Source organism: Pelophylax lessonae, assembly GCF_965119305.1.
Source record: "Pelophylax lessonae genome assembly, chromosome: 1".
Lineage (NCBI taxonomy): Eukaryota > Metazoa > Chordata > Amphibia > Anura > Ranidae > Pelophylax > Pelophylax lessonae.
The window spans coordinates 779,537,745-779,550,415 of NC_138768.1; the positions used below are offsets into that span (position 1 = coordinate 779,537,745).

The 12,671-nt window shown below is 37.5% G+C and overlaps 1 protein-coding gene across 3 annotated transcripts in view; it reads right to left on the minus strand.

The window, feature by feature from the left end:
* SLIT2 (slit guidance ligand 2) overlaps window positions 1–12,671 on the minus strand; it is a 415,524-nt gene that overhangs the window by 94,318 nt on the left and 308,535 nt on the right. For all 3 annotated transcript variants that reach the window (XM_082243064.1, XM_082243065.1, XM_082243066.1), the window contains exons 8-9: window positions 9,313–9,476; window positions 6,139–6,277 (exon numbers count right to left, since the gene is read on the minus strand). In XM_082243064.1, coding sequence (XP_082099190.1) covers window positions 6,139–6,277; window positions 9,313–9,476 — 303 coding nt within the window. The remainder of the gene's footprint in view (window positions 1–6,138; window positions 6,278–9,312; window positions 9,477–12,671) is intronic.

Consider the following 12,671-nt stretch of genomic DNA (forward strand, 5'->3'; position numbering starts at 1 on the left):
TTTGGCTCTCAAGTATTCACATTAGCTTTGTGGGAGAACAAAATCCTGTTTAAATAGGTCAGAGCTAAACTTAAAAGTGATACTAAAGTCTCATACTTACCTCCTCTGCGCAGCCAATCAGGAGGGAGAGTCCTGGGCGGCTGAGGCACTCATGCACATCGCTGGATAGAGATGGGGCCCAGGTAAGTATTAGGGGGGCTGCTGCACATAGAAAGGCATTACATGCATTAAAGTGATTGTAAATCTCTTTTTTTTTTTCCCCAAATAACATGTTATACTTACCCCCTCAGTGCAGTTGATTTTGCACAGAGCAGCCCTGATCCTCCTCTTCTCAGTTCCCTCTTCGCTGCTCCTGGCCCCTCCTTCCTGTCAATTCCCCCCACAGAATTGCAGCTTGCTATGGGGGCACTGGAGCCGAGCTGCAGCTTTGTGTGTCCATTCAGACATGGAGCTGCGGTTCGGTCCCACCCCTCTCTCTCTCCTGATTCGCTAACTGACTTTGATTGACAGTCATGGGAGCCAATGGTGCTTGGGCTGTGTCTCAGCCAAACAGGAGGGAGAGTCCCGGATGGCCGAGGGACTTGTAGAAATCGCTGGACAGAGATGGGGTTCAGGTAAGTATTAGGGCTGCTGGGGAGGCAGCTACACACAGAAGGCTTTTTATCGTAATGCATAGAATGCATTAAGATAAAAAACCTTCAGACTTTACAACAACTTTAAAACTTTTTATTAGTAAACAAGCTACTTTCAATTACTTATACTGTATATTCTATTCATCACAGCCACGGCAACAAACTGGAGATAAAACAAATAGGATTGCCTTTTTAAATGATGCAAGATCCTAGTTGATTGCAATGGACAACTTTAGATCCACGAGGCCTGGTTCACACTTGCGCGATTTCAGATGCAACTTGAATTGCCCATAATTGCATGAGCAGGGAAATTACATTGTCTTTAATGATGTCTGTTCACATCAATATAAAGTCAAATTAAAATTGTATTGCAGCAGTGTGAACCTAGCCTAACAGCCACCGCCATCAGATGCATGGGCTGGTCACACATCTGGAGTGCTTTGCTGCATCATTTGTTATTCCGCTTTGTCTTATTTTGCCTCATATTTTTTCCACTAAAGCTATTGTGGGTTTGAATTTCTCTTTCTTTCTGTTTAAAGTTTGCAGCATTTTAAGCTAACTTTTCAGTTTCAATTTCTCTTTTCTCATGTAATGAGACAGCTGGTTGAATTCTAGCTATCAGCAACATGTGAAAATAGATATAAAAGTCAGTATGACAAAAAAATTTATTAGATGCAATATATCATCATTCTGACACAGACCTGGAATATCCTAAATATGTGGTGTGCAAAAAAAAAAAAAACGTAAAAAAACCCCAAGGATCTCTGAGCATTAAGGCATACGTTATGGCTGAATTTTTATGGCTTTTCATATTCTTAAATATGGTAGTCTGGAGTCATAAAAACCAGCAAGATATATTAGATAAATACAAAAGAAAAATGCAATATTGACTTCCTAGAATGAATGTGACTGCAGTGGAGGAAAGCTATATAGACATATCATGCAGATTTTTGATATAAGAAAAAAAACAAAGAAGGCTATGGCTGTATTTTATGTACATATTGCATTTGGCATTGGCACAAGTGTATAACTTTCTATGTATATTCCTAAACTGGTTGCAAACCCTCACATATAACCAGTGAAGTGACTGGCCTCAGGTGATACATGGAGATGAAACAAATCCTCCTACATAAGTTGTGCCTGTTTATCTGCAGTCTTCTCTTCTCTAAATCTGTTCAGAATTTAGAAATCTTGTCTGAGCTTTCAGAAAAACATGGGGACAGGGAGCTGAAGTTACACTCTGCAGAGCTCAGTGAGGAGATCTCTGAGAGCTGATTGGAAGAGAGGAACACCCCCCCCCCCCCACACAGCACATAGGAACAGAGCTAAGGCTGACAATCAACTGGAGATCCCTACCATGTCACTTTTTATCTCTTGGTGTCAGGAAAAATTGTCAGAAGTGACTCATGCCAATAGAGGAATGAAGCACCAGAAAAAAATTACACTTAGTGCTCTTAATTGAGACAAGCACACACAGGATATGCTTTGTTCATCTTTCATGTTTGAGCTTTACAACCACTTTAACTGTAACATATTCTGACGTACCCTAGCTTCTCATAAGAACATTTCAATAGTATGGGGATGGAGCTTGGTTTTATGCTCAACAATACAATGAAACATAAAAAAGGGCTTGCTATTCCTTACCACCTATGTCCCTAAAAGCTCCAGTAATTTGAACTTTCAGTTTTAATCGGCCAAATACATTACAGATGCATCAGTTTAAAGGCGAAAAGTAGAAAAGCCTGTCCCATGCCAGCATGCTACAGCAGATTCTTACTTTGTACAGAGGTTTGATGTCCCCTGCTGAGTCAAAGCTTGAGACCCTGAGCTTTACTGATTGCAGAGCTATAGGTCAAACTAAGCAGGTGCTGTTTTAGACCTTTGTAGAGAGACCTCTGCTTTCACACAGAGAGCAAAGGTCCTGCAGCATGTGTGAGATGGGAGTATAACCTTCATTCATTATGTGGTAATGCAAGGATCAGGATAATATCAAAACCTCCTTTAAATTAAGTTGAAACCTCCCATATCCTCACAGGATTATTTAGAAGTGTGTCTTTTATGGTGATTGTATGTAAAGGGTGTGCAAGCTAAACAGGCAAACGGCTAAATAGCTAGCTAAAATACATATTATTATTATTTCAGGTATTTATATAGCGCTGTCCATTTACGCAGAGCTTTACATATATATTGCACATTCACATCAGTCCCTGCCCTCAGGGAGCTTACAATGTAAGGTTCCTAACTCACATACATGCACAGTAGGGCCAATTTTATACAGGATCCAATTAACCTACCACCATATCTTTGGCGTGTGGGAGGAAACCGGAGTACCCGGAGGAAACCCACGCAGACACAGGGAGAACATGCAAACTCCAGGCAGGTAGTGTTGTGGTGTCGAACCAGCGACCCTCTTGCTGCTAGGTGAAAGTGCTAACCACTACACCACTGTGCCGCCCATATATATATATATATATATATATATATATATATATATATATATATATATATATATATATATATATATATATATATATATATATAGGAGCGGTTTTTACTGTCATGGGATGTGCACTTTTGCCCATCCAGATCTGAGATTTAGACAGCCCTGTCTGGCAGAGCAGGAGACCTGATTTTTCTCTGCTGCAGTGCCTTGAAATCAACAGGTCTTGTTCCTCCCCAGCCTGTGACTGGGCAATGAAGGAAAAGCAGCAAACCATAATGCTCATCTCTCTGTCATTCTGCTTTCTCCTCTTATCAGATATGTTCCTTGTTAGCACATGAGTACTGCAGTACAACGGATTAGTTCCTTGTTCTGCTTCTCAATTTACCAGTCAGAGCTCCACTGTACAACAGACTACAAGAGGCTGTTGAATCAAATTCAGCTACTTGCAGTGCTTGCATTCAAAAATATACATTTAATCATGTATTTATTCATTCCTAGCTGCATTCATTTTTTTTTTTATTTTTTTATAATGCCTGAAGTTCAGCTTAAATATTAACACAGAAAATGGAACTAATGCAGCATAATGCAAAACAAGTGTACACACAGCACACCACTGCATCATGATAGGCTCAAAATGACTATTCATAAATGTCTCCGGCTCATCACATAACACTTTAATGAATATATAATGCAGCAAAAAGGCAGAACAGTCCCTTGCTAATTTCCATAAAATGTTACCTTGTAAAATAAGATAGACTGTCTCTGTATATGCCTTCACAGAGATCGAGGCAATAAAGAAGAGGAATAAAGAATCCCTGATAAATGACATGTTGGTCCACATTATATGCTGTTTTGAGGCTGAATGGCCTCAGTATTAAACATTCAGAGCATCCACTTGTGACTGCTGATGTTCTATCTCTCTGCAGACACACCGCTTAAGGCTCTTCTTTGTCCACAGAAATTCACTTGACTACTAAGCAGCTGAATCAAAGGCACTTTAATAAAATCACTTCACAGCCTTTACTGGAAGCTGCAGGATGCACCATCTGGGCCACATAATCCAAAGCAGAGAAGGAAATTGAACTAACAGTGATCTTCGGTTGACATTAGGTTTCCTCTTTGTTTCTGCTTAGCAGAATTCCATTTTAACCCCTGGGCTGCTCAAGGACCAATCGGAATGGGGAGGGCAGAAGAGGAGATCATTGGACTGTCCTGTCCTGCGTATCGTCTCTTCACAGCTGAGTTACATAGAAGATTTGTTTAATCCTCCCCTGGGATACGAGAATCAGCCACTAGATTGTTTTACATCTCAGTGATTACTGCAGTTTACATTGACTGCATGTCAACAGAAACTACATTATAGTGGAGGGCTTGTCCTTTGATCATTTGCACATGGGTCAAATCCCTCACATACCTCTCTTGTAACCTTTCTCTTATATTTTCCCACGCTTTTTAGTTATTTAAAGAGCACCACTAAGCACTGTTTGTATTTAAATTGGCTATATAGTCCCAATGCAATTTCAAAAAATCTACAACCTTTTCTCTGCTTATATGATCCTCATGCTGTCAGGTAAACCTGCAGAGGTCTGGTTGCTGTGTGCCCCCCCCTTCCTGTTTCCTAATGTCCAAAGCTGGCCATTCACGAGTAAAATTCTGCTAGAAAACCTAGAAAATTTCAAGAGCATTTGTTTAAACTTCTAATGGCCCAAGGGATTAAATTGATGCTCATTTTTGACCACTGTGATGAGAGAATTCAAAGGTACCGGATGAAACATTTTTCTCAAACAATTGCATTCCTAACAGCGTATGCGGTTTTCATTCGGGAAAGTCCATTCATTCCAAAATCAAATGTCAAAAGCAAACCATCTTTGAAGTACTTTCAAATGGTATTAAAATGTTCTCACAAATGTTCATATGAATGTTCGTTTGAGAATGTACTAGGGCATGGCCAGCTTAAGTTAGGCAGGTCCAAACTATGAAATAAAAACAGCTCTGCTTCCAAGATTCAATAGAGGCTGCTGCTGTCTGAGCTGTGGTGTCATTCTACCCCATTCTACTGCAAACAATGCGATAGTTTATTCAGCAAGGAAAACAACAGTAGATTATTTTGTATTATGTTTTTCTAAGAATTTGTAAAAGGCTATGATATATATGTTTTTGTGCAATCTTCTGTCCTTAAATAGCTACTACTGGTCCTGAGGAAGCGGGTGCACCTGCGAAAGGCATAGACCCACAAGAGGACAGGTGAAAGCAATGGGAATAACCTATCTTCATTGTACCCCAGATTGGACTGATTTTGTGATATGTTGGATCTTTTTAAATTAGATTTTCTAACAAAATTGTGTTTTTATGTATATTAAAAAAAGTTTGTTGTCAAACAGCTGCCAATGGTATTTTTATAGTCCTAATTTTTTACGTTACTACATTTCTAGATATATCCGGGATGATATCCTGGCTAGCCAAGTAAGTTAACTGACTTAGACATCTCACACCTGTAAATTAGCTCTCTCACTATGAAAACAACAATGGGTTAAATTTATTAATCCATCAGACTGTATATTACTCTGAACTGACTGCACTTAATCGAAATTTGATTGGTTGGTATTGGCAACTTGGCTTCTTGCCTTGCCTTACTGAGGAATCCTGTACATTATCTCACATTTGTAGTTATTGTACCAGTAAATTAGAGGTACCATCTATGACCGGCTTTACTGTGAAAGTGCTTAGATTCTTGGAAGGTCAGTATTTACAATGTTCTATGGCTAGCAAACACAAGGTTGATGGTACTCCAAAATTTGTTGCAATTGTTTTTTTTTTTTACCTCTCAACATCAGTATACAGCAAGTGGATAACATCTCAAAACACATTTCACACATCCCAACAGAGAATGAAAATAAGAAATTTGCATCAATTTTGGAGTGTCTTCAAACTGGTGTTTGCTAATCATACATGCTTTAGTGACTAGCTGGATGTGCACCCAAGGACTAGTGCAAGCATGAGTGGACCCGCCTAGAATGTTAAAGAAACAAAACTAGCAGATACAAAGATGTCAATATGTCTTACATTTCTGTGATCGTCTCAGGCAGGTTGGTCGGGATCTCAGTCAATCCTTTTCCACGACAATCCACAATGTTATTACTGCAGGTGCAGGCAGCTGGGCAGTGCAGGACACTGCAAGAAGATATCATGAAGGACTGCTGACCTGCCAAAATAATCGAAAAATTGTATTATTCATCTACATATGATAAAACACTAAATTGGACACTTTGCGATACACAGGATATGTGAAGGGTAGTATAGTAATAGGCAAGGATCTATTTTAGTTCTACTTATATGCCTTTCTGGGACGATTCACCTGAAAAGACACTGCCTCTCCTGAACAGTTTGCAATAAAATGAAGCATGCTGCAGCTTTGAAAAACTGGGACTTTTTTGGTCAAACAATGCTGTGGAAAACCAACGGCATTGCTTGCTTTCCAGTGCTATAGTATGAATGGCCATATTCAGCTTGTGCTTTTTTTAAATAACCCTATCAGTTTAATGACCAATTTCCAGGTTTTAGCTTGATACAGTGTTTTATGTTTACTAATTTGTAAATAAGTTACAGTAAAAAGTATGCATTATATTGGTTTTGTCTCTCGAACTTATTTTATATATTTTGTTACTATATTTATATATTCTATTATTTTCCTACTTGCAATTTAAGCCAATCCAGCTTAACTGTGCGGCAAATCTAAGAAGTTAAACTTGCAGACTAGAAGAGGGAGCACAGAGATTACCTTCTTAGTGACCTGCTTCTCCTTTACCATCCAATCACAGCTGTGCAAATAGCCATTTACTTACACTTGCAGTTTAAGCTACAACTATAAAAACTTTCATAAGGTAATTTGCAAATGTTTGATATTTTAAATCTGAATATTCCGATTCTTGAGTGGTTCTCTTTAAACCTAACTGCCGGTTATGGGCACCACCTCCACTTTCCTTTGTCCCAATTACAATGAAGTCATTTAAACAAAGCAATGGGAAGAAATTGAGGAAGACAAAAAATTGACTTGCCTTCATCCTCATCTGAAAGTTATGTACAAAAAAAAAAGAAAAGAAAAGACAGTCAATAAATAGTTTCTTTGTTTATTTGCCAATGTCTGGTATTCAGAAGGTGAAAGAAGTCCACCAAATGTTCTCTGTAAAGAGTTTCAAAATGTATTTGCACCATTCAGTTCAATAATATATTCGAAGAAATACAAATGCAAATAAATGAAAAAAATCTAAAAATGTATTTGGGGTACGTAGTAACAGTCATGAAATGTCTATGACACTTACCTACTAACTGCATAATCTGAAAAACCGAATAATATTAGCATAGAAAAGACAGTTCTTTTTTCCCTGATGGAATTTTTCTTTTTTATTCAGTTTGTGTAATTTTCAAGTGAGATCCTGTTCTATTTCTTCAAACTCTACTGCTTTAAGAACTGTTTACTGCTATCTTAATGGCTTTTGAAGCCTTCTTTGGATGCCATATCAACCTGTTTTTGATATTTGTTATATTCTAGCTCAACTCGTTTTTTCTATATTGGTACTTTTTATGATGATATCTCACTATAGAGTTGCAGCTCTGATCATAGTATATAAAGGGTCTGATATATCTTATCATTATAAGCGCAGTTTTTTTCCTTTTAATAATTCACCTTTATCAAGCGGCTTGATAAAGGTGGGCCGCACCTTACCAAAGCATCAGTCACCTAAATAAAACCCTGATTCAAGCCCTGATAAACATCAGTTACATCAATGAAATCTGGTTGAAAAAAAGACACAAGTCTATCAAGTTCAACCAACAGAGGAAAATAAAAGTCTCAAATGTTTGTGAGTGCCCAACCACCTCTAATAGCAAATATGTAATATTCTATGTTTATTACCAGATAAAGTTGACTTTACAGGCACCCGTACTATATACCTTTTCCAAATTAACTCAAACTTCTAAGAAATAATCTTTTAAACCTAACTTTGCAAACCCATATTCTTTATTCATGTCTTTCCAGGACCTGTTGACAAGCACATCAACAATCATTGCTTTGACCTAGCAGCACACTTCTGTACGCAGCGGTATATAGGCCTGTGATGATTCTGTTGCTAAGATTTTCATCTCTCCAACTAAAGATTGGTTACTAATAGCCGTGGTTCCTGATTACATGATCATCATCAAAGCCAATCAAAGCCAATCATTGTAATTAGTTAAAAGTTTGACTAACAAACATTTACAGCCAGTTTTGTCACTGTGTGTCTTTCACTTGTGGGTGTCACAGCAATTTCAGCTCTTCAAGGAGATTTATTGATATAGAAAGTTTGCTATAGTTCCAAAACTAAAAATATGACTTGTTTTACAACTTTGTTAACTTGTTTTCTAAATATCTCCTGAGCCCTTTAGATTTTTTTTTTTTAGGAGGGTTGGATTAATTTTATCTTGACAGATTATGATTAAGGCAGGTTATTTTGGTAATTAGGTGGCATAATATTGATTAATATGGTTAATTAATATTATTAAGCTGTAAATCAATTCACTTAAATAGAGGTAACAGACCATACAGAAGTGTAATTGCCAGTAAGAATTACACATATTTGTTCTACTTATAATCAGGATAAGTATGACAATGCATAAATGGATGCAATAATGTGAAATAGTTATAACCATTAAAAAAGGGCATCTTTTTATCCATTTGTCAGCTTATAATAAAAACATATGCAGGGCTTTTATTACAACACTGAACCAAAAGAAAGCAGCATATTTCTGAAGCAAATTTGAAAGTCATTTAAGTCAGCAAACCCATTGCCTAGTTATGGTCAAGTTAGCCAGTGCATACTGAAATGGCAAAATGGGTCTGTGCATTTAGACTTTGATAACCTAGCTGTTTCTGAATGTGCCAACGCTCCCATCAATGGTTCAAATTTTGAGTCATGGCTGGCCATGCAATACCAAAAGTCAATTTAAAGATCGACAGAGCTGGGTGGAAAGTTATTGGCTTAATAGTGATGCAGCCGTGGGTACAGTACAATAGCTAGCAGTGGAGATTCTTCCATCTATGCTGTTAGTGTTGATGGGGAATCAACTGATTTTCTCTTGTTTAGTTTGTGGAATGAGCAAGAGACAATTAAGCCGCGTATTGCATCCTTTAGGTTTTTGAGAAGTTTTGATTACATCCTTTATTTAATGATAAAGAATATCATTGACATAAAATATCCTTACCGTTACATATGAATTCACGCTTCTGAACTTCAGCCACATTGTGTCCTCTCAGGTGGGTAGGTCCCATACATTGAGTGTACAGGCCGACACGGGGCCTCTGCCGCAGCCAGTCTGATAACCAGGCCAAATTACAGTCGCAGTATAAGTTGTTGGAGTGAAGTCGACTATAGGAAAAAGAAATAGACCAAGTTGTAAAAACATAATCAATGTCAATGCATACCAAAGCTGTGTATACTCTAGCATTTGTAGTGATAACCATAAAATACCAAGTATTTGTGCATTCTTCATATAACTATCAAAGCATGTTGCTGCCACTAGAAAAAGTGGATCAGTATTTGGCTATTACATCCCTAATTTGCCCGCTTGATAGTATCAGGGAATTGTGTAGTTTCTCGCCTGATATCAGAAGTTCTAAAGTGTATCTGTAGTTTTGAATATAGGAGGGAGTGGTAAGACCTATGGCTTGTTTTTCTGTCTGTGTCCCATTGGGGAGGTTTCCGCTCTCTTCCAAAACACAACAGGAACGTAGAGAAGGGAAATCCTCTCTTACACAGATGTTACCAGAACAAGTGTCCCCATTTAAAGATTCCCCATCTATTTCTGCTCTGGTGACAATTTGGACTTCCCAACCCCAGTGTGGACACATACAGCAAAACAAAAATAGACATACGTTTTAACCTTTCATCATTCTATGCAAAAAAGCTGAGAAAATTGTAGTTCATGGTTCCCCAGGGATCAGAATTTGCCCATGCAGTTTTACTATATTACACCATTGTAGTATAGGATTTTTTCCTTTTCCAGAAGAGTGCTATTGTCCTATTGATTTTGCATTTAAATTGTAGACATTGTCCAGTACAACAGACAATATCTATAAAGGATGGCTATTTTGACAATTTTTTAACTGCCTGTTAATTTAGTGCATACTTACAAATTATTACAAGCAACACTGAAATATGGGTTGGATTTAAGATTTGCCTGGTGTAAAAGGTGACGTTTAGCAAACTGGCTTGAACTGTTTCAGGATCTAAAACAAACTGCTCTTGTTTTCCCAAGTTTGGATTTTTTTGTGGCTAGCGGCTACTATGCCATCTAAGGTACCAGCACCACACCCGGATTTAATTTCTTACTAATGTTAAAAAATTACACCTCATTTAAAAAGGAATTGGCAAGCATGGTATCAATGCATCTTGAAAGGGGATTTTCTCCTTAACACAGTGAGGGTATCACTGCCTCCTGGCATTATGATTGTAATCTTCAAGAAGGGGCATAAAAAATGGATATCAACTACTGAAGCGAACATGGATTTTAAAAAGTTTGATTATGGTTACTTCAGATATTTACTGCTTCAGACCAGTCTATGCAGTGCTCATTGATCCAAAACTAAAAAGCTTAATTCTGTAATCCTCACCACTTTTGCTTTCTTTTCTTTGTTTACCAACTTATCTGTTTCAAATCCTTTCAAAACTAATTTATTTTTAAGGCAGAAAAAAAACAATGTTTGCCAACATAAAAATGCAATCTCTCCACATCGAGCATTGTTTCTTTACAGTTGGTTAGGCAAACATACAAGAGCTTGAAAACAGTTATGGACTCTGAAGCTAAAAACAAAAGCGGGGTTAAAAAAAAAAAGAAAGAAAAGACAAAACACATTTGAAGTAAATTGCTCTATAGGGGGAGCATACTGACAGCAAGAGTGAAAAAAGACCCATAAAAGATTTGGCTCCCAATTAGAAATATCACTAAGTCTTGCTTTATTAGTCTCTATAGAAACAGCCAGCAAAATCCTTTTAACAGGTCACATTTGTTTTCAACCGAACAAGGCAAGAAAAATAATTCAATATAAAACACCCCCCTTGTATCCCTTTTTTCTGATTTCCTCTCTTTTTTGTTTAATCAAAGAAAAGGGGATTAGTTGCTTTTGGCCCCTCGGGACCCAAGCTCAATACAACGTCTGAAATTGAAAGATGGAAATGGCAACACAAAGAGGAATTAAGTTTGTTACTCCGAAAATGGGCAGGTCAGCACAAGATCATGGCTCGATTCCAAGTAGCTAAAGCATATGAACAATAATAAAACATTCACGCTAATTGCTAAATTGGTGTATGACAACTTTTCATTTCTTTATTTTTGTGGGACAATAGGCCTAAAACCAAAGTTGATGTAGAAAGGAGCTAACAATACCCTTCACTAAAATAACTTTAAAGTTTCAGAAGCTGACCAGAATAGATGCTCATGATAGATCTCAGACTGCAAGGCAGAGATACTGTGATAATGCAGCTGCTTGCCTACTCAATAATTCCATTTAAAGATACTGAACTAGCCATAGATATTAAAACAAACTATCTTTTAGAAGACTGGTAAAAAAAAAAAATGCTTTCTTGTATTGTGTCTAAGAGTTTAACAGGCACTCTTACACGTCACCTGGCTGACAGTATTTCTTCCCCCAAAAACTGTACTCATGGACTGGCCTTTGAAAAGGAAGAAATCAAAGAGAAGAAAACATCTTATTTACCCAATCTTCATCACTAAAGACCGAAAAAAAAGTCTTTAACAAGGTTCAACTAGCATTAAGCCTCCTGAAATAATATGGCACCTCAGACCTTAGCCTTAAAGACTTGGCAGTCATATACTCATTTGCAGCAAAATGTAGTAAATCACTTGAGACATACAGTGATACAAAGTTGGCAGTATAGACACATTGGGGTTAATTTACTAAAACCGGAGAGTGCAAAATCTGGTGTAGCTCTGCATAGAAACCAATGAGCTTCTCGGTTTCATTGTCAAAGTCTTATTGAACAAGCTAAAATTAGAAGCTGATTGGCTACCCTGCACAGCATCACCAGATTTTGTACTCTCCAGTTTTAGTAAATTAACTCCATTATCTCTCTACATGGGCTTGCAAAGATTGATCACAAATACACATGAGCTGATGTTCTTTGCATACCACGGCTACTTTTGACTTACACTTTGGTCCTGCTTAACACCTTTTAAATAAGCATAAGCATAGACTGACATCTGTCTATGAGGACTGCGGGAAACATCTCCCTGGTCTCTATAGCACCACTACCCTTTATTACTTCCAATGCAACTCATACCTACAGATACAAAACTTCATTTTTTTTTTTTTGTTAAAAGTCATAAAGATCTGCCTTAAAATGAATGCTGACCAAGGTAGGACCAATATTACATACTACATCACGTCATCTTCTTATAACCCAATACAGGACTCTCCGGCTTACTCAAGATTCTTGTTATGATATATCATAATTTTTACAATGATACTTCTTATGTTAATCCTTTTTATTGGTTATTATTGGATCACCGTGAATGTTGATCAGAATGATCCAACTGTTGTTCTC